The sequence below is a fragment of the Onychostoma macrolepis genome, chromosome 05 (genome assembly GCF_012432095.1).
Source record: "Onychostoma macrolepis isolate SWU-2019 chromosome 05, ASM1243209v1, whole genome shotgun sequence".
Lineage (NCBI taxonomy): Eukaryota > Metazoa > Chordata > Actinopteri > Cypriniformes > Cyprinidae > Onychostoma > Onychostoma macrolepis.
The window spans coordinates 7069101-7092185 of NC_081159.1; the positions used below are offsets into that span (position 1 = coordinate 7069101).

The following is a 23085-nucleotide window of genomic DNA, read 5'->3' on the forward strand; positions in this document are numbered from 1 at the left end:
CAATGACATCTTAGATTTTAACGAGCTTCTAATAAGCTATGCTTTATATGCATGAATTTGGATGTTAAAATAGAAATGATTCATTTAAAATGTGGTGTTGCTTATTCTTTGCCATATAAATGTTATTTTCAACACCAAGTAATGCAGAATAGCTCTATACTGGTCTTTATCATTTGATTTGATTTTGTTAAAGTTGTGCCTCATTGTGCTGGTACAGTACTAATTACTAATAAAAAGCCAATATGTTAATAATAGGCATGCTAATAAGCAACTAGTTAAAGGGATAGTTCACCCAAAAATGAAAATTTGATGTTTATCTGCTTACCCCCAGGGCATCCAAGATGTAGGTGACTTTGTTTCTTCAGTAGAACACAAACGAAGATTTTTAACTCAAACCTTTGCAGTCTGTCAGTCCTATAATGCCAGTCAATGGGCACAGAATCTTTGAGAGAAAAAAAAACATGTACACAAATCCAAATTAAACCTTGTGGCTCGTGACGATACATTGATGTCCTAAGACACGAAACGATCAGTTTGTGTTAGAAACTGAACAGCATTTATATAATTTTTTACCTCTGATACAGGCAATGTCCAACTCTCCTGAGCTCATCCACAACATCCAGCACGTGACGCGTCAACAGCTCTGGAACATAGATATATATACACATAGATATATACGTAGATCCTTACGTATCACAGCCCAAAGAAACAGTCGCTAATGAGGCATCTATGTATATATATATCTATGTGCCAGAGCAGGTTGACGCGTCACGTGCCGAATGTTGTGACCAGTCGGACATTGAGGTTTATCAGAGGTAAAAAATGATATAAATACTGTTCAGTTTTTCGCAAAAACCGATCGTTTCGTGTCTTAGGACATCGATGTATCGTCACGAGCCGCAGGGTTTAATTTGAATTTGTCTGTGCATGTTTTTTTCTCTCTCAAAGATTCTGTGCCCATTGACTGGCATTATAGAACTGACAGACTGCAACGATTTGAGTTAAAAACCTTTGTTTGTGTTCTACTGAAGAAACAAAGTCACCTACATCTTGGATGCCCTGGGGGTAAGCAGATAAACATCAAATTTTCATTTTTGGGTGAACTATCCCTTTAATAGTGAGAATTGGTCCAAATACTAACGTGCTACCCAATTTAAACATATCTAGTTGTTGTATGCATTTATGTGTCACCTATTTATCTATGGAATTTGTTTTTTACCTAATATATCATAGAAAAAGTATGACTATTCCATGGAATCTCTTGGCTGTATTATGGTAAAACTCCAGGCCTTGATGGGTTTACAAAGGAATTTTACTGGCCTTGCATAAAAACCTTGCTGTTTAAGAATGTACGCCAAACATTGATATATTTGGCTTTACTCAAAGGCAAATATTTATTAATTATACTTACAACTGGACTTACAAGATGTTGGTTTTGCTTCCTTGTATATGCCAATAGACTTACAAAAGTAGTTACAGAATGAAGTAAATTTTTATGGTTTTTATACACAGAGGATTATCACATAAACATGTTTATATTAAACATTGTTTATAACTATATGCAGATACTGTATACAGTTGTACATTTAGATTTACAGTTATAAATTCAGGATTTATTCCTAAACCAAAGAAGGGTCAGAACCTGTCCGGGTCCTACCTCAAGTCCAGGAACTCCTCTAGGGCCTGGAATCCCTTTTGTTCCTGCATTCCCCTGTGAGGTATTAAAAAATTACCAGATTTGCCCCCATTTTACAATTCGGGACCCAATTTCAAATTTTGGGAAGGGGACCAAAAGCTTAAAGAAGAGAGATGCACACCTTTGGGCCCTCAGCGCCATTCTGTCCTGGTGGTCCAAAATTCCCGGGAAAACCCTAAGAAAAAGTAACAACATTAGTCTTTAGTCTAGACTCCCTCAGCTACTCAACTACAACTTCTCACTCTGAAAGCTATTGGAGGACTGTGTGAGCTTTCTAAACAACTGCAAATTAACTACTAAAGCCAAGTGCACTACAACTGCACTTTTATGTTGTAAGTCTGCGATTTGGCTACATTTTGTTGCCAATTTAAGACATAGAAAGTGCACTTATGTGCAGCTGAAAGGCACTCTGTCATGTTTTTATGCTCTTTTACTATAGTTTATTTTCTGTGAGTTTGTGCATGGGTTTGTATGCGAACTGAACTTCAGTGGGAAGAATTTAATCTTATAACAGACACAGCTGTTATAAGCATAGATGTGTAGTGTAAAACAAGAAATCATAAGTTTTTAAATGTACACAAGGCAATGACCTTCTGTCTTTGTAGAGTACACTTGGCCTGAAATGAAAAACACAATTACCTCAGGGCCAGGTGGGCCTGGCAAACCATCTGGGCCTCGATCTCCAGGCTTCCCCTGAAAGACAAACTGTTTGCTATAATTTGTCAAATCAGAACTAAAGATTTAAGATTTAACAACCTGGTAAAATACAATGAAATAACAATAATAATAAAAAGGTTGTATGAATTAACCTGTGGTCCTGGCTTTCCTTGAATTCCTGGTAAACCTGGTGAGCCCTGATTACCCTGGAGAATTCAGTCAATTATAAGTACATAGTTCCTTAAATAAAAACCTCTGTTCGGGTCTTAGAATACACATAAATACACACAAATACAAATGCATGCACACACACATGTTTTGAAGTTAAAAACTAGCTGCTTATTAGCATGCATATTCCTAGAATATTAGCCATTAATTAGTAGTAATTAAGCACATATTAATGCCTTATTCTACATGACCTTATTCTACATCCCTAATCCTGTTACGAGTAGTGTCCTTCAAGGAGTGCGAGGAGGCGACGAAGTACAAATATGCCTTTTAATGAAGATTAGTAGATACAGGAATGTAAACAGAAACATCAGTACACTTCATAACATTCTTAATCACGGACAAACACAGAGGGAGAACTCAGGACTTATAAAGGAGCAGGAACAAAAGAGCAAACAACATAATCAAACTCAGGTGGGGACAATCAAACGATAATTAACTAATGAGGGCAGGAACTAAACCAAATAAGGAGAACGAGGACTAGGACAGGCAGACATGTAACAAATCCTACCCAATACCTAAATTTAACAACTACCTTACTAACTATTAATAAGCAGCAAATTAGGAATTTATTGAGGGAAAAGTCGTAGTTAATAGTGAATATGTGTTCCCTTTCTAAAGTGTCACCCAAGAAAATAGTCTTTTTAATAGTCTTTTTCAAAATGTCACACTTTGTAATGAACTGTGAAATTTACTAACAATTTATGAGTGAATATTATTTCTACACAATATTTTTATTGAACACAGTTTTTTATATTACTCACTGCGTGAATACATCAAAAGAAAAGCCATTATCTGAAATACCTTGTCACCTTGAAATCCAGGTTCTCCCGGTTCACCTGGCAACCCGACTTCACCCTGTTGATGGAGACAAAACAGTGACAAAACATCATTCTCTGGTCTTTAAGTCGGGATGTCCCAGCAGTTCAATCACAGCATTAGTCCAGTTACTCCAGATACTGTCTCTATGTCTGAATGTCTGTACTGTAACTGTATCTATGTTACAATGTGTCTGTAACTGTATACATGGAGATCAGAGAAGCTGTCCAAAACAAAGCCTTATAAATATCTTGCCTAGCAGCAAAATACAACATTTAAGTACAGGGCTGCCAGCCCAGCACCTGTCCAGCTGGCAGACAGAGAGACCAACACAGAAATGGGGAGAAGCAATCCAGAGGTTACACTTCTGATGCCTTGACCAGTCTTAATATTAAATCTCACTTAAAAGCACACCTCAGTAACAATATCATTGCTTTACTATTTTACTAAAATATATTGATCAATACTTGATAGAGTAACATTCATTACTGTATGAATTTCTAAGCAATTTTTATTGAAAAGTCTCAAATATCTGAAAATCGATTTATCTGTTTGTTTGTTTGTTTATTTATTTACAATCCCAGACAGAGAGAGAACTCTACTGAGTTATGTATGGAGTATGTGTCATTATGGTTTTGAAAGGTATCTTATGCTCACCAAGATATATTTATTTGATCAAAAATACAGTAAAACCAGTACTATTGTGAAATAATATAATTTAAAATAACTGTTTCAATTTATATATTTCAAAATGTAATTTATTCCTGTGATGGCAAAGCATAATTTTCAACAGCCATTACTCCAGTCTTCAGTGTCAAATGATTCTTCAGAAATCATTCTGATATGCTGATTTGCTGCTCACAAAACATTTCTTATTATTACTATTAATGCTAAAAACAGTTGTGCTGCTTAATTTTTATCTTCCTTGAGGAAAGTTCAACAGAGTTTATATGAAATAGAAATCTTTTGTAACATACATGTCTTTACTGTCCCTTTTGATCATTTTAATGCATCCTTGATGAATAAAAGTATGAACTGCTTTTTAAAAATTCTTACTGACTTTTAACTTTTTGTGACTGACAACATTTTAGCATGTTACAGCTGATCTCAGTCTCTCCTAATAGTGGCTCTGTGCAAGCAAATACAGAAGAAGCAAAAGCTAATAAAGGTCATTCAGATCACCTTATCACCTTTCAGTCCAGACTCGCCAGGGTTTCCTGGTACACCCTGCAAGACACCAAACAGACAATTGTTAAAAAGAATAATTGGTAGAATTGTTTTATGAATTAAAGACCATACATTTTAACCATCCGATGCTTTTTGAATGCAAACTGAACTCTGTATCTGTACATTTATTAAATAGCGTTGCCTACAACATTTGTTGCTATGAAAATAATCCATATTAATATATGTCACTAAATGTGTTGAAAATTAAAGTATTATGTAATACGGTGTATGACCTAAAGTTATTGTGTGTCATTTCAATTGTTAAAATAATCATGTTAAAATTTCTTTTCGTTATTCCAGTGTAGTGTGCAAAGACAAATAAGCAAGCAATTTGTAAGTTAATTTCCTTTGATTTCTCCCAGCCTGACCAAGCTGGTTAGATTGGTGTGGTTTTCTTGTTTTAGAGGGGTTTTGGCTACTTTTTATGCTGGGAGACCAGCCAAACCATCCTAAATCAACTAAGACCAGCAAATCCCTTTAGGCTAGTTTGAAATAGTCTTTTCAGCATGGATGTTCATAACAATTTCAATGTAATCACCTTTGGTCCTATTAATCCAGGAAGACCCACAATTCCAACAAGACCCATATTGCCCTGCCATGAAATATTAAAAAGCATGAAGAAGCATAAAAATGTACAGTGCACACATTATATTCACAGGCCAACAGAAAAAAAAAACTAAAAAAAAAACTAAATCAGAAAGCATAAATGTCGGGAAGGCAAAAACCACAGCCAATGTTAATAATTTAATGTTTGTTTACTCACAATAAAACCAGGTATGCCAACAGGACCTGGGGCACCCATCTCCCCCTGTGAGAAACAGAGAGCAGATACTGAGCGATACTGGCACAACATTCGCTCTGAGGACGCTGGAGAAAGTCGGGGGATGAAGCCTCTGTTCCCTGATAGCAAGCTAATCTTTTGCCTGCATCTACCCCTCAGTGAGCCAATGAAAGAGACATGCTGTGGAGTACAGAGAGGGGCTTGTTGTGTGGCGTGACTGGCTCGCTGCTACCTGCCATACCTACTTCCTCTCTCAGCAGCAGGCCAAAAAAATCCCCAGTGTATTTTCGCTTTCCTTGTTCTTTGAAAGCGAGCAGATAGATGTTACAGGGTCGGCTGCTCTTGCTGAGTGACCGCTGATGAATAAAAAGGATTGAGGTGAAGGCGTGTGTGTCCTCTACGTTTGCGATATGGTTAGGGTTACAGTACAGAAGGGAATCAGGTGGTCAGTCTAGCACTACGCTAAGCTACTGCCGGCTCAGCTTTGGAAGGCTGAAGTGAGTTGGCAAGGGAAAAAAAATTGCTCACATAAGTGTATATTTGATATAGTCTGTTTGCAAAAGACTCAGGCAGGCAAGATTCTTAATAATTACTTTCGTACAGTCCAAATTTTTCAAAAAAACTCAATTTTATGTGAATGGTGCACCTTCCGAGAGCTTTCTGCATTCCTCTCTTTGTAGGTGAGGAAGGTGCAGCACATGCAGGTTCTATGTCAGAATGCCGGCTCCTGCATCAGCAGCAACACACGCATGCGTCATGTAACTCTCGTGAATGTACGTCAAAGACCGACACGGAAGAGAAGAATTGTTGAATAAAGTCGTTATTTTTGTTTTCTTTGTGCCCAAAAAGTCTTCTCATAGCTTCAAAAAATAACGGCTGAACCAATGATGTCGCATGGACTATTTTAACAATGTCCTCACTACCTTTTTGGGCATTGAACATGCTAGTTGCGTTCCTGTCTATGCAGGATCAGAAAGCTCTCGGATTTAATCAAAAATATCTTAATTTGTGTTCTGACATGAGGGTGAGTAATTAATGACAGAATTTTCATTTTTGGGTGAACTATCCCTTTAACAGCTGCTAGGATGTTGCTAATGGTGAGTTCACACTGCACGATTTTAGCCCCGATTTTGGTAACACTTTATTTCGATAGTCCACTTTATACATTCTACTAACAGTAAGTAACTTTGCAACTACATGTCAACTAGCAGTCATTAGAGTATTAGTAGACTGTCTGCTTAATATCTTCTAACACTTTATTTTGATGGGTTCACAACATACAATATACTGAGTATGAGAAACTTTGCAACTATATGTCAACTTGTTTTACTAACCCTAAACCTACCCTACTGAGAGTTAGTAGACATGTAGTTGTTAATTAATGAGAATTAGTTGACATGTAGTTGGCATGTAGTTACAAAGTTACTTATAGTTAGTAGAATATCTAAAGTGGACTATCGAAATAAAGTGTAACACGATTTTCACTCTGCGATAGGTTTTGTGAAATTGCAGACAAATGCCTGAAATCGGAGGCAAATCGGTGCTCGTTCATGCGAGTGACAATCACTCAGTGTGAATTATCAAAGTACGCGATCTGATAGAATCGTCGATGCGTTGCCGACGCCTGTGAAATATTTGCCATGCTAAATATCTTGACCTGTTGGCGATTAAAAATCCTGCTATGTGAAATGAGTTCTGACTGAAAAATACATTGGTGATAACCTACAGCCAATGAAAGAGCAAGATACTGGGCAATGGGAAGTTGGGGGAGGAGTTACAGACCACAATATTAGCATGATCTTGCGTTATTTCCTTAGTGTGCGTTTGGTTCTGAAATGTAGTTTGTGGACCAGACAGAGTTGTTGGCGATTCTTCCTATTGTAAAGTCATGCAGTGTGTAACTTCCTGAATGCTACCCCAGATAGTCGTGCAGTGTGAAAACATCTGTGATCCGACGACTTTGAAAATCATGCAGTGTGAACTCGGCATAAGTGGCTTGTTATTGAACCTACAGTAGTAAAATGAGCTCACCAGAATATCTTAAAGTTGCAATGGAACTAAAGTAGTGATAGATCTTTTCTACCATATTGTGACATACATCCGAGTAAAATGGATTATCAAAAATAAAAAATGTAGGGTGGGGACTTGATTCTATCCATAGGTTGTTGATTGGATGGGGGCAGATGTGAATGTGAGCTTGCAGTCAATTGTAAGTAATATGCAGGATTTAAGCAGACAAAATGATTGGAGAGTTTTAGAGGGACAGTTCATTTACTCATTCTCATGATTGACTTTCTTCTGCAGAATACAAAAGGACGTAATCTAATAAATATTCAGTGGGATGACCTCAATACAATGGCACAATGGCTCACATCTCTTCAACAAGCCAAAAGACTGGATGTTCAAACCTGAAATTGTGCAGGACTATCTGTAGTCTATTTATTTATTTTTTTCAAATTCCTAACTGCAGGTATGAGCAATAGTGACTGTGATGCTTAACAAAGACCACTAACAAGCTGGTGAAATGTGGTTTTGCATTAGAATTTTCTGCTAATCATTTTTAACAATACTGCACACATTTTATAGATTGCTAAGATATTATACAGTACTTATGTCTAAAAGATGTCAATTCCTAACATGCAAATCAGTGACAGAAAAATTACATATTTTAATATTATGGTACATGGAAGCATGAATAAGATGAAAAATTTCATAAAGAATATGGTTAAACGATCAGAAGTGAAGCAACCCCTGTAATGGCTAAAACAGATATCTGCTGTAGACTCCGGTAGTGACAGCTGATTTCCTCATTACCAATATTACTCAATGCTGAGCTGCACACACTGGACGCCCAACTGGCTTGTGTGTGTTATTGTGGTGGCAGAAATCAAAGATATTTATTAGAGTGTAGCGGTTTGCGTGGCCCGGTCAGATTGTATAACCATATGTGTATAACAGTGTATGACAGGCAGGAAAAGGGCATGCAGAGGCTACAGTAGGAGACTTTGGGATGACTTTTTGCTGAACATTTCTCTTGCTGTGCGGCAATATTCTGATACACTAAACCTGATAATAAATATAACCCCAAACATCTATGCTTAAATCTCTCTGAGCATTAGAAAACTGGAGTTCCCCCAGATGGCAGTTGGCCAGGTGGGTGATGTAGCACTACTTACTGGGTTTCCATCAGGTCCTGGTGGTCCTCGCTCCCCAAAATCTCCTGGAAAGCCCTAAGCACACAAATGTGAGAGACAGCAGAGCTTAGCAGAGCGAGACTGGAAGAAACCGCACTTAGACTCAGGGCAGATACCATTTGTGCATTGCTGTTTCCAGTTGCCCACATGGTAAACATTGTCCCTTCACTCTAATCCTGCGCAAACCTCTGTAATACCAGAACAACTCCATAATCATGGGATACTGAAAAACTGGATCTCAAATAACAGCCACAGGAAAGCAGCAATAGGATAGAATAAGTTCTAACCACCAACTAACTAACTAGAAAACTGGGAGACACTGTAGCATTGTTCATTTTACAAAGGTGGTTTTGGTACTGTATATTAATGGCCAGAATTGTTTTACCACTATTTAAGTATGTGAGTAAAACAGATTAAAATGAAGGTTTTGTATTTCTATTTCTACTGTAGATAATGTGGTAAGTTAGAACTATTTTTTATTTTGAGTTTGAACTTTAGCCATGCTTTCCATATAGCAAAGATTAACAAAAAATTACATTAAGCAGTTTTAAACTGTAAAACTGTTTTTTAAACTGTTTTATTTAATAATAATAAATGCTACTTGAGCACCAAATCAGCATATCAGAATGATTTCTAAAGGATCATGTGACACTGAAGACTGGAGTAAAAGCCAACTTTGCCATAATATTTTAAAACTTAAATAGTAATATAATTTCACAATATTACTGTTAATTTACAGTATTTTTGATCAAATAAATGCAGTATATAAATAAATAAAGTCTAAAAACCGTAGTAACCATAAAAGTCTCGTATAAAGTAAAAAAAAAAAAGGACGCTAAGGACAGCAATTTACAACAGAAATTAAGAATGTACTAATAAAAAAGTAAGAATATGGCTCCCTGAAGTTTTGTTTTATGAAAACAGAGCCTGATGCCGAGTCACAGAAACAAGCTCAGTTCTCGTCTCTGTCAACCCTGCAGGAAATTCCATGGCTGAGTGTTTCCTTGCTCTGGCAACGACCAGGAGCAGCGAGAGGAGGACCGGCAGGGATTCGCTGACAGCGCTGTTTCCCCTCTATCTACTGTTACGTTATATAAGAGGACAAGAGCTGTGACGTCGCACTTCACTGTGTGCTAAACGTGTGCTTGTCTTAAGGCCAAAGTCAACACGTGCGCCGTGTGGAGATCTTTTTTTGTCCTCCAAAAAGGCAAACAGTGAGTTATGGCCGAGATGCATGTGCTGCCTATCAAACAGAACTGCAGAGTTAGAGAATTGCTTATTAAGAACAGATGAATCTGTGCTTGGCACTGCATTTGTGCTTTGAGTCTAGAGAGAACTACACATAATTGGTAGTTGTTTTGGAAAAAGATGAGCCTGAATTCTTAATGTCTAGTTCTTTTGAAAATACGCAGTCTCAGAGCACCAACGTCATTTTGGTAAATAGAAAATTATGGGTGTGTAGATGGTAAAAACTTCGTAATTAATTAGTGGTAATTTAGTATTATTCATCTAGACAAAATAAGACAGCTCTGTCTACTGCCAAGACAGACTGTCAGGAATAATGAAAAATAATATTTGCAGTATGACTTATGCTATGACTGAGTTTGGTTCTGTCTGCCTGTCTCTCTGTCTGTCTGTCTGTCTGTCTATCTATCTATCTATCTATCTATCTATCTATCTATCTATCTATCTATCTATCTATCTATCTATCTATCTATCTATATGTGTGCAGATTTTCTTGTGCTTAAGATATTACGTGGAATGTAGGCTGCAATGTGGTCATGTTCTTAAAGAAAAAAGTCGCAAAAAATGATAGTTTGCTTAAAAAACAGAACATGTAGATGTGTTTGTTTCTTCTTTGGAACAGATTTGGAGAAATTTAGCATCACTAGTTTACCAGTGGATCCTCTGCAGTGAATGGGTGCTGTCAGAATGAGAGCCCAAACAGCTGATAAAAACATCACAATAATCTACAAGTAATCCACACAGCTCTAGTCCATCAATTAATGTCTTGTCAAACAAAAAACTGCATGTTTATAAAAAATAACTGCATCAAGATGTTTTTAAATTTAAACAGTTAATTGCTTCCGGTTAAAATATAAGTCCTCCATCCATAACATTGCTTTTGATTTGTTTATTACAAACACACAGGTTTTTGCTTCACAAGATATTAATTAATCTAATGTTCTGGAGTCATGTGGATTATTGTAATGTTTTTATCAGCTGTTTGGACTCCAATTCTGACGGCACCCATTCACTGCAGAGGATCCATTGATGTGCAAGTGATGTAATGCTACATTTTTCCAAATCTGTTTTGATGAAAAAACAAACTCATCTACATCTTGGATGATCTGAGGGTGAGTACATTTTCAGAAAATGTTCATTTTGGGGTGAACTACTCTAATGTATCCATCCAATTGGCTGTGGAACAATGGTTGAGAAACCATGCTTTAAGATTGTAGATAATGAGGGTCATAAAGTCAGCGCAAACAGAATCAAACTCTCTCAAACAGCATGAAAGGGGTCACAAATCACTGAACACAGAGGCAAGTCATTCACAGAAGTTTCTCCAGAGAGGATGGTGAAAGAAAACTTTACCGGCCTACCCATCTTGCCCTTCTTCCCGGGAACACCATGTAAACCCTAGGAAGAGACAGCAGAGAGAAGGAGAGCATGGAAAGACAGGTAAAAAGAGACGGAAGTGACAAAACAAAAGCACACAATGAATTAATCAATTACCAATCCCAGATGCAACAGACTGTGTGAATGCTGAAAGGTCTTTAGTTTCTGTTCTTCTGGACACAAAAGGGTCTCTCAGATCTCTATGAACTCTGTCCCTCTGGGCCTGAAAATAGGAGACATGATCTGTCTAATCCGCAGCAGGCCATATTCCAGCTCCCAGGGGCTTATATTGCTATTTCCACAAAGTATTGCAGGCTGGAATTCACCAGCTCGAGGTTCCTGAGCAAATATTGTGAGAACTGAGACTAACTACTGTTTTGAAGGGGGATCTCTGTGGTTTTAGTGGAGCGTGCCCCTTTCACCAGGCTTTCTATTCAAAGCAAGTGCTCTGGATTTGCAAGCCACCATTATAAAGAAGAATGATACATGTAAGGCACAAGTGGAAGTGTGTGGTCTTTGCTCAAGTAATATTTTCTCAAGGAGTATATAAAACCAAGACTATACATCTCCAATAAGCCACACTGTTTTACTAAAAACTAGGGAACATCAATGGATTTTTAATGCACAACTTTAGTAACAGCTGTTACACTGAAGTTTTTGTTTGCTTTGTACATTCAGTTGATGTGTTGTTATATTTTTTGGTTTGTTTTCTGCGTTCAGCTTTTTCTAAATCTGTAAATAATTTTAATATTTCTATTCTATTCAAATTCAAACTATTTGCTGTGCATTTCTTCATGACATCCATAATTAGCAAAAAAAATCACTTGAGTGCAGAAACAACAGCAAAACTCACTCTTTCTCCGTCAGGTCCAGGGAGACCAAAGACGCCTGGAATTCCAATGAAGCCCTAAAAAAGGGGAGTGTAAGAAGACAAGAAATAAACAGAGAGACTTTAGAGTGATATGGTCTGAACATCCCTTGATAAAGCGCAGATTAACTTGCAAGGGTCTTTTGAGGACAGTGGACGCTCTGTGAAGATCTAGGCCTTGAGGCAAGTGTATATGCCCATGGACTGCATGGTGCTGGCTTCCACGATGTAGTCCAAGGGCACATACCCTCACACCAGGGATCACACTGGCATTCGGCAGGATGCCTAAGGTCGGGTCACAAGGTTAATACACATGAACATACAATAAAATCATGAAAAGAAAAAGACAAAGACTGATGAGGGAATGATGCATTTTATGACACAATAATAAAAAGCAACATGAAAAAAGCAAAATAAAAATGAAAACCATTAACTATTAACTAACTAAATGAAATAAAACATTATTAAAAATATACTTATTACAACATATTCTTATATACAGTAAAAAAAACAAAAAAAAACAATGAACTAATAAAAAAATATTTTAGCACTCTGGGAAATAATAAAAAAAGGTTTTGGATGTACACTGCTGCCATATACTTTACAAGACCAAACTGGTTTTAAAATGTTAGTGGAATTATAATATAAAACCCAGCTGACAGCGGTATACTTTCAGAGCTGATGTTCTGAGGTTTTATAATGAAAACAACTCTGAATAACGGATACTTAAATGTCTACAACCATTTCCTTTTTCCAAACTGGAAAACGAGGTTTCAATACCAAAAATGTAGCAGTCCTTACAAAACTTCCTGAACATAATAGCTCTATCACTTTTAGGCAAATTTATAAGTAGTAGCAAACATGGAATGCAAAAACATCTCATCTTAACTGAACTCAGCCAATACATGATGATTCATTTATAGCCAACACAGTCTAAATGATTTCTGATTTTAAAAATATATATATATATATATATATATTAAGACAATACAGGTATATCAAAACAGGCAATATAGAGACCCTCTGTGTTATTTATCCCTTACCCGTACACCTTTTGGTCCCATATTTCCTATAGGCCCCGGCAAACCCTACAAAACACAAACAAACCAATTATGATGAGTTATAATGTTGCAATTTTGCAAATATGCTCACGAAAGCTAAAACTCCATAGTATTTTGTGTATAATACACTATCAAAAATGACAGCTTGATAATCATGAGGAACAGATTGGATTTAGTGCTGAACAGGTGGAAAGTAGCAAATAAGTCGGTCTTGTGCCAATTAATATGTCCTCCTGAAGACTTATCAAGTGTTTGGAGGACATACTTGAGAACTGTGAAACAATTCTGGCAACACCTCTCACGATTCCTATTTTAGACTTGCCAAATTTTAAACATAACCTGAACTGGGATGAGCGCTTTTGTAGCATGTGCCGATTTAGCCAACCTTGGCCAAGGATAGCTCAGCCAAAAATAAAAATTCTGGCATTTAATCAGTTGACGGTACCCATTTACTTCCATAGTATTTTTTCCATACTATGGAAGTCAATGGCCACTGTCCACTTTTTGGTTACCAACATTCTTCAAAATATCTTCTTTTGTGTTCAACAGAAGACAGAAACTCATACAGGTTTGGAACAGCCTGAGGGCGATTAAATGCCATAATTTTTAGGTGAACTATCCCTTTAAAAAGTTAAATCAGCTGATTCTCTGTAAAGTCTGCAAAAAAATACGTAAATTTATTTTCCAATAGGATTTTCTAAAACATGCCTCGTTGTGAAGTTATGTTAAGACTGGAAACTACCAGAATGTTTAATTAGTAAATTATATTTGTTTCCCTGAATATGTAAATCTGGTAATCTGGAAAATCTGGGGCTGATCACATGCAGACTCAGCAGAGGGGGAACATCTATCAAAAGTAGGAGAATCATCATTTGCAAATGACTTTTCCAAAGATCAGGTAACATTCATGACTTTGGCAGCCAACAAAATGATTAATTTAGTGCTAGCACACTAAGCTCAAAATATAAAATTCATTTTCATTGCCTGTTAATTCCAAAAACAATTACCATTTTTCAAAAAATGATGTCAAAATAAGTGGTCATATTGGCAGAGCAAGTTGTTTTAGTCTCCAATACAAGCTCTGACACTTTACTAATAGTCTCACTATACTCGTGTCGGTGAGTACTGTGCAAGCCAGCAGCACAACAGAAGATTTACTGCACCTGCCTGCCAGGATAACCTTTGGCACCCGGGCTTCCATCCGGTCCTCTTTCTCCCTGTGGAGAGAGAAGAATGAACAGAATATAAGGAGGAAAAAATCCATTACAATAAATATGTCATTAGCATTGGAAGCTCTTCTTGTGAAAAGCCATAACAAACAAAAAGAAATATAAAAAGCACAATGGAGAGAGAGAGGAGTGAACAGCCTTTCTATTAAAACAACATGTTTTTCTTCTGCGTGTCTGTAAATAGTTTCAGTCTTTTTTCATGTGTTGCCATTTTTGTCAATATGACAAAAATAGAGCGTGTATGGCTGACCACAGAATTGTGAGATTATGAAACAAAGATGAAACCATTAGATATTATTTTTATACAACAATAACTCAACAACTCTAAAATTCAATTCCAGAAATTTGAGGAAAGTCTAGACTGACAAAATTGATTAATTAATTTTTTTTTTTTTTTTAAATCAGTTCTACAGTCTCTTTTTAGTTTTCCTTGTGCCCATTGCTAAGCATGTAATTTATTATATATGCAAGTGTGGATGACTTGGAATGCATCTCAACTGAGTAGCAAAGTGTTCTGGTTAGATGAAAGATTTGTTGTCACATGCATATTTTACTAGGGATGTCAATTAATTTACTGTTACAGAAACATATTGCAATAAAAAAATAAATGCATTTAATCATTTTTGTGAGTCTGTAGTCTGTTACTTTTTTTTTATCCTAAAATTTATGCCCAGTTTAAAAAAATAAAAAAGTACTCTTGGACTTTACACATACATTCCATCTTAGGTCTCAATGGATCTGAAAAGATCTAAACGAGAGCCCAACTGAAATCATCATGTCTACTAAACAGACAAGATAATATTCAGAGCTAAGGTGTGGTCACATTTGCAGTCAAATTTCACAGGCAAAAGAAAGCCACAAAGCCATAAAGCCATAAAATAATGGGAATAATGACATAATAAAGATCCAAGCTATTCTGCCAACCCGAAACAAAAATTGCATAAGGAAACTCTATCAGGTGAAATTCTTCCCGATTCACTTCAGAATGAAAGGATTTGGCCTTCAAAAGTTCACAAAGCAATGGTGAATGTGACAGTACCTTTATGATTTTTACTTTGGTTATGTAAAGATCATAGCAATCCTCTAGTTTTAATTCTCCTCTTGTGGAAAGTGAAAAAAAAAGTAATGGCATAGGAACTCACTTGATCTCCAGGGTGGCCAGAGGGACCAGGATGGCCTTTCTGTCCCTAAGAAGAGAGAGAGTGAGAGAGAGAGAGAGAGATTGAGTGTTGCAAAAGGATATAAACACACTCCCATTTATAGTTTGTCAAACAAGAGGTGGTAAACTACAGTAAGGATAATGTGCCTTTAAGGGAGTCACTTCTCAAACATTTGCTTAATCGTATCTTGGGGGGTTTCCATATACAGAGCCAAAAGAAAATCTATCATAATCTCTGAACTTTAGTAATTCTAAAGGAACTTGATAATTTCCCACAAACAGCTATTAAATGACCATAAGCTGACAGTATGTTCTCGTTACACAAGTAACGTCATTCTTTTTTGACATAATGAAATGAAAATTTGCTTTTGCATTCAATGTGTCTGCCAATGAGTCACAGGAACAAAGTGAAACCAGCATGTACGATCCCAGCGGTTTACAAATGTTCCCAGGATCGAGGGATGGAAAAGTAATAAATGTAGAGAAACGTAACAGGTCTCAGAGTGCACATCAACAGATTCCACTAACAGCAAGCCACTTCCGAACTAATACCAACTCATTAATGGCTGAGCAGATGCTTAAATAGTCTGGGGACAGGCCAATTAGCTTTCATATCAGCCCACAATGAGGGAAAGACAACATTTTATGTTTATGTGGAAGCTACCTCTTCAGGTTTTATTTTTATGAGTTTACCGCATTAACTCAACTATATATCGTAATTGCTTCATTACAAATTTCTCGTTAACAGCAAAAATGTATAGGTGCATTTCTATGCAATTAAAGTGAAATAGCTGAACATAAATATAGGAGCCTGATAAAAATGCTCATTTTAGAAGAAAATTTCAGACGGCATTTAGAGGCTTTTGCATCTGAACTCTTCATATATACACACACAGTATCTCACAAAAGTGAGACAGGACATGGTTCCAGTAATTCATGCTCTTGGCCAGGTTGAGCCAGCTTCAGAAGAGGCTTCCTTCTGGGACGACGGCCTTGCAAACTGACTTTTTGCAGTGTGCGGCGTATGGTCTGAGCACTGACAAGCTGACCTTCCACTTATGCAACCTCTAAAGCAATGCTGGCAGCACTCATGCGTCTGTTTTTTGAAGCCAGCTTCTGCACCTGACGCACAGCACAAGGACTCAACTTCTTTGATCACCCTGCTACACCTGTCCCTCATTATCTCTCATACATAAGCAGCACTCACACTCTGATCTACGCAAAGTATTGTTTTGTCCACAGACCTTGTGACTGTTTGCCACCTGCCTCGTCTTGGTAAACTTTACTTAGATTTTTTGCCACCTGCTCTGATCTTTGCATGCTCTGCTACTTTGTCTCTGCCTAGCCTCCTTCAGTACTGTTTGTTGGCATTTTGACTTTGTCTGTTGGTTTACTCAATAAAGCTGCTTATGGATCCCACTCCGTCTGACGAACCGTTAGAGAATACTTCGCCAATATGCGATCCAGCAGTGATTATGCAACTGTCTACCGAGCTCTCGCAACTCGCCATGCACCAGTATCAACTCAGCCGACTTACCATGCTAACTGAGTAGCTCGTTAGGGCGGTACAGGCACTCCGTCTACCTCAGCCCGAGGCAGTCGCTCAACCACCACCAGCGGTCCCAGCGAGTCCACCATCCCTATCGGCTCCGTCCGTAAATCCCCGCCTTCCTCTCCCTGAAAAGTTTAACGGCGAACCATCCAGATGTAAGGGATTTCTGATGCAATGCACTCTGTTTGTTGAACAGCAACCCACTCTGTATTCCACAGATTCTAGCCGTGTCGCATTTGTTTTCTCACTGCTTTCTGGAAAGGCGTTGGACTGGGCTACGGCTCTCTGGAGAGATGATGGATCAGCTTTCCCCACCTTTGACTCCTTCCTCCGGGACTTCAGGGAGGTTTTTGAACACTCCGCTGAGGGCAAGAGTGTAGGAGAGCAACTGTTAACTCTCTGTCAGGGAAGGAGATCAGCCGTGGAGTACACCCTATCATTCAGAACGATGGCAGCTCAAACGACGTGGGTAGAGGATACTCTCAAGCTCCTTTTCAGGAAGGGATTGAATGCTGAACTGCAATCTGAGCTGGCGTGCCGTGACGAGGGGAGAAATCTGAGAGAATTCATGGACTTAACCATTCACGTTGATAACCTCATCCAATCACGCCATCCAGGCCGCTCCATGCCTCGCACCATTCCCAAACCCAGTCCTGCAGACGAACCCATGCAGTTGGGATTTACTCACCTGACTCCCCAGGAGAGAGAGCGCCGCATGCAGAACCAGTTATGCCTTTACTGCGGTCAAGCCGGCCATGTTAAGGCAACATGCCCAGTTCGTCCAGCTACCAGCCCAAGATCGGTGAGTGTAAATGTTACTACCAGTTCCTTAACCTCTAGTCTCAAATTGCCAGTCACGTTTACCATCCAGGCAAAAGTAATTCAAACAACGGTACTTTTAGACTCAGGGGCGGCTGAGAATTTTGTATCTGGCAAATTTGTTCAACAATACCATTTGAAACTAACCCATTGTAACTCCTCCTTGGCAGTGGAAGCGCTAGACGGCCGACCACTCGGTGAGGGAAGGATTTGCCGCCTCACCGAGGAAATCAAGATGCAACTTGGAACCTTACACACAGAGACCATTCAGTTTTACGTCATCCAGTCACCCAACCATCCTCTTATCCTTGGCCTTCCCTGGCCTTCCTTCTCCTGGAGAGAGGGGCAAATCACGGAATGGGGGTCAACATGCCAGGAGCACTGTCTGCTGAAAATATCTAAACCTTCCGCATCACCAGAACTGAATACAGAGATCCCAGACCTGCCGTCTGAGTTCGCAGACCTTGCGGAGGCTTTCAGCAAGAAGAGAGCTACACAACTCCCTAATCACAGATCTGTAGATTGCGCCATTGACCTCATCCCAGGTACCACTCCCCCCAAGGGTAGGATTTTTCCGCTCTCTCAGCCAGAGACCGCAGCAATGAAGCAGTATATTGAAGTGGAGTTGGCCAAAGGATTCATCAGACCATCGACATCTCCTGCGTCGGCCGGCTTCTTCTTCGTAAAGAAGAGAGATGGAGGATTGCAGCCGTGCATTGATTACCGGGGCCTTAATGACAATACCATCAAGTTCCGTTATCCATTGCCACTAGTTCCTGCTGCCCTCGAACAACTGTGTCAAGCCAAGTTATACACCAAGTTAGATCTCCGCAAGGAGATAATCTCATCCGTATCAGAAGGGGAGATGAATGGAAGACGGCGTTTTCCACCTCTAGTGGGCATTACGAATATTGGGTTATGCCGTCCGGCCTTGCAAACAGTCCTTCAGTCTTCCAATCATTCATGAATGATATTTTTCGGGACATGCTTGACAAATGGGTGATCATCTACATCAACGATATTCTGATTTGTTCCAACACTATCAAGGAACAAGTCCAACACGTTCGGGCAGTTCTTAAACAGCTGACGCAACACCAACTCTACGCCAAGCTGGAGAAATGCGAATTTCACCAGACGAGCACATCATTCCTGGGTTATATAATCAGTCAAGATGGGGTGGCAATGGATGAAAGAAAGGTAAAAGTAGTGCTGGATTGGCCACAACCTATGACGGTAAAAGAGATGCAACGCTTCTTGGGGTTCGCCAACTTTTACCGCCGCTTCATTAGGAGTTTTTAGCACCATCGCAGCATCACTGACCACCATGACCAAGCGTAACACTTCCAAATTACAATGGTCTCAAGAGGCTCTTCGTGCCTTTCGGGAACTAAAGACCCGCTTCACATCTGCTCCCATGCTTAAGCATCCAGACTCCAACCGCCAATTCATTGCCGAGGTCGACGCCTCTAACTCTGGGGTAGGGGCAATCCTCTCGCAACGACATGGTGAGCCTTCCAAAATGTTCCCCTGTGCTTTTTCTTCTTGGAAGTTGTCTGCGGCTGAGAGAAACTATGATGTGGGCAATCGTGAGCTCTTGGCCATGAAACTAGCTCTGGAGGAATGGCGCCACTGGCTAGAGAGCGCTACTCACCCATTTGTGGTGCTAACGGACCACAAGAACCTAGAGTATCTACGTTCTGCCAAGCGACTCAACCCACGGCAGGCTAGGTGGGCATTATTCTTCACAAGATTTCGATATACAGTTACTTACAGGCCGGGCACCAAGAACACAAAGGCCGACGCTCTCTCACGTCAGATGAAGAACAGCATTCAGAATGGTACCAGTGATAACATTCTGCCCACCAAGTTACTGGTGGCTCCCGTGCAATGGGACATAATGACCGAGATTGAGCAGATGAACCAACAGATTCAGCCCCCCCACTGAGTGCCCAGCTAATCTCACTTTTGTTCCTGAACCCCTCCGGCAACAAGTGCTCACGCAGGTACATTCCACACCTAGTTCCGGTCACCCTGGCATAACCGCTACTGAACATCTGCTCAGAAACTGCTTTTGGTGGCCTACACTATCGGCTGACACCATCCAATTTATCAAACAATGCAATACCTGCATCTCTTCAAAGACCCCCAGACAGCTCCCGGCAGGCCTGCTCAAACCATTACCCACACCACAACGACCCTGGTCTCACATCGCGGTTGACTTCATCACAGATTTGCCCAATTCACAAGGCCACCATCATCACACCACCATCCTGACGATCGTAGATCGATTCTCCAAGGCCTGTCGGCTACTTCCACTACCCAAACTGCCCACTGCCTTCGAGACCACCGAACTGTTGTGCAATCAGGTATTCCGATTGTATGGTCTCCCAGAGGACATTGTGTCAGACCGGGGTCCCCAGTTCACCTCTCACGTCAGGCTACCATCCCCAATCTAACGGGCAGTCAGAACGACTCAATCAGGACGTAATCCGGTTTTTGAGATACTACTGTCAGCAGTGCCAGACCGAGTGGAGTAGGTACCTGATATGGGCGAAATATGCACAAAATTCACTAGTAAAACCAGCCACTGGATTGACTCCTTTTCAATGCGTTCTGGGTTTCCAACCACCTATGTTCCCATGGTCCGGTGAACCCACCAATCTACCGTCAGTCACTGAATGGTTGCAGAACAGTGAGGTGGTCTGGGATCGTGCACACACTCACCTGTTATGAGCGGTCAGACACCAGGAACTGCAGGCTAACCGTCATCGTCGTGCCGGGCCCACGTACTCACCAGGTCAGTGGGTCTGGTTATCCACAAGAGATCTGCGTTTACGACTACCCAGTAAGAAGCTCAACCTCAGGTATGTGGGTCCTTTTAAAATTATCAGACAAATCACCCCAGTATCATTTCGCCTAGAACTGCCTGCTAACTACCGTATTTCTCCTACCTTCCATGTCTCTCTACTGAAACCCGCTGGTGGTCACGCCGGAGGAGGGACCCGAGCCACAGATTCCCCCTCCTCTCCTGATTGACAGTGAGGAGGCCTATGAGGTGCACGAGCTGCTAGACTCCCGGCGTCGGGGCAGAACTCTGCAATACCTGGTCGACTGGAAGGGGTTTGGATCGGAGGAACGTTCCTGGGTCAACGCAGGAGATATCCTGGACCCCACACTTACTGAAGAATTCCATAGGAATCACCCGGAAAGACCAGCCCCCCGACCTCGAGGAAGACTCTGGCGCCGCTTGCCTCCTCGCGTCAGGAGCCGCTCACAGGGGGAGGGCTCTGTTACGAACGGAACTCCGGCATCACCTTCTTCTCACCTGAATTTTGATCACACTTTGCCCAGACTCAGTTTCCCATGATCCCACTTACCTGGGCCAATCACCCTGCTACACCTGTCCCTCATTATCTCTCATACATAAGCAGCACTCACACTCTGATCTACGCGAAGTATTGTTTTGTCCACAGACCTTGTGATTGTTTGCCACCTGCCTCGTCTTGGTAAACTTTAATTTGATTTTTTGCCGCCTGCTCTGATCTTTGCATGCTCTGCTACTTTGTCTCTGCCTAGCCTCCTCCAGTACTGTTTGTTGGCATTTTGACTTTGTCTGTTGGTTTACTCAAAGCTGCTTATGGATCCCACTCCGTCTGACGAACCGTTACAGAAATAAACATGAACATGATGAATAGGACATGTGGCTTTGCATGGTTAAACGACATATAGCTGTTTTCACGTAGGGTGTACTCACTTTTGTTGCCAGCTTTTTTGACAATAATGGCTGTATGTTGAGTTATTTTCAGAGGACAGTAAATCTGTACTGCTATACAAGTTGCACATTGACTACTCTAAAATATATCCAAGTTTCATTTCTATAGAATTGTCTCTTGAAAAGATATACTAAAATGATTGCCGAAATGTGAGGGGTGTACTCACTTTTGTGAGATACTGTATATATATTTTTTTATTTTTTTATGCATATATGTTAATATGTTATATATTAAACTGTAGATATTTCACAGAATGTCCAAGCTGCTCTTTTCCATTTAATAAAAGTACAGAATATTCAGGTTTGGAATCACTCCTTTCATTCTTGGGTGAACTATTACATTAAGAAGAACAAGAACCAATGAACAAAAACAATTCAGAATCGACCTATGGAGCTCTTCAAGGTCCAACACAACAGGAACATTCATGGCACTCATTCCTCAGTGTGCTGAGGTACCACTTTAAGAACCTTTCCTTCTACGAAGATTTATAGGGACTGTAAATGTAATGAAGACATCATCGACACCTTCACAGTGAGTGAAAAATCATGTGGTGTTATGTGTCTTGGCTGGGTAATTGGCAGTAACCTTTGGGATTACAATAACAGAGAGGAAACTTCTATTGACTAGAATTCAAGAGGAGGAATGGAAATTCTACGGCAAGGATCAGCTCTCACTGAGCAACACTCCCACACCAAGTACATTGTACAAATACTATTTTTTTTTCTAACACGTTATTTTACAGTCCTGTTACTCATGTACATACTATGTACTTATTATAGTAATTACAATAACTACTACTAACCCTGAACCTACCCCTAAACCTAACCCTACCCCATGTTCTTATATTACTTGTACTTTCTTAGGTAGGTACAGTGTAAGTACACTGTAAGTACATGCAAGTACACATACTGTAAAATAAATTGCAACCATTTTTTTTTTTTTTTTTTGAAGGGATGCATTAAATTGATCTTAACTGTCAAATAAATGCTTTTTAAACTGTCTATTAATTAAAGAATCCTGACAAAATGTATCACGTTTTCCATAAAAATATTACGCATCAACTGTTTTCATCATTGATAGTAATAAGAAATACTTCTTGAGTACCAAATCAGCATATTAGAATGATTTCTGAAGGATCACATGACACTGAAAACTGGAGTAATGATGCTGAAAAATCTGATTTGCCATCAAAGTAATAAATAACATTTTAAAACATATTCAAATAGACTACAAATAGAATACAAATAGAAGTTATTTTAAATTGTAATAACATTTCACAATATTACTATTTTTACAGTTCATCAAATAAAAGTATTGGTAAAAATAAGTGACTTCTTTTTAAAATTAAAATTTTGGGTAACACTTTACAATAAGGTTCATTAGTTAACATTAGTTAACAA

General features: G+C 39.4%; 1 protein-coding gene across 2 annotated transcripts in view; it reads right to left on the minus strand.

Annotated features, from left to right (window-relative positions):
- Window positions 1-23085, minus strand: part of col27a1b (collagen, type XXVII, alpha 1b) — a 100143-nt gene that overhangs the window by 43467 nt on the left and 33591 nt on the right. For both annotated transcript variants that reach the window (XR_009271418.1, XM_058776746.1), the window contains exons 8-21: window positions 15525-15569; window positions 14317-14370; window positions 13136-13180; window positions 12078-12131; window positions 11201-11245; window positions 8585-8638; window positions 5391-5435; window positions 5166-5219; window positions 4583-4627; window positions 3386-3439; window positions 2506-2559; window positions 2336-2389; window positions 1818-1871; window positions 1658-1711 (exon numbers count right to left, since the gene is read on the minus strand). Coding sequence is in view for 1 of the 2 variants with exons in the window: in XM_058776746.1 (XP_058632729.1) it covers window positions 1658-1711; window positions 1818-1871; window positions 2336-2389; window positions 2506-2559; window positions 3386-3439; window positions 4583-4627; window positions 5166-5219; window positions 5391-5435; window positions 8585-8638; window positions 11201-11245; window positions 12078-12131; window positions 13136-13180; window positions 14317-14370; window positions 15525-15569 (711 nt within the window). In the remaining variant the exon portion in view is untranslated. The remainder of the gene's footprint in view (window positions 1-1657; window positions 1712-1817; window positions 1872-2335; window positions 2390-2505; window positions 2560-3385; window positions 3440-4582; window positions 4628-5165; window positions 5220-5390; window positions 5436-8584; window positions 8639-11200; window positions 11246-12077; window positions 12132-13135; window positions 13181-14316; window positions 14371-15524; window positions 15570-23085) is intronic.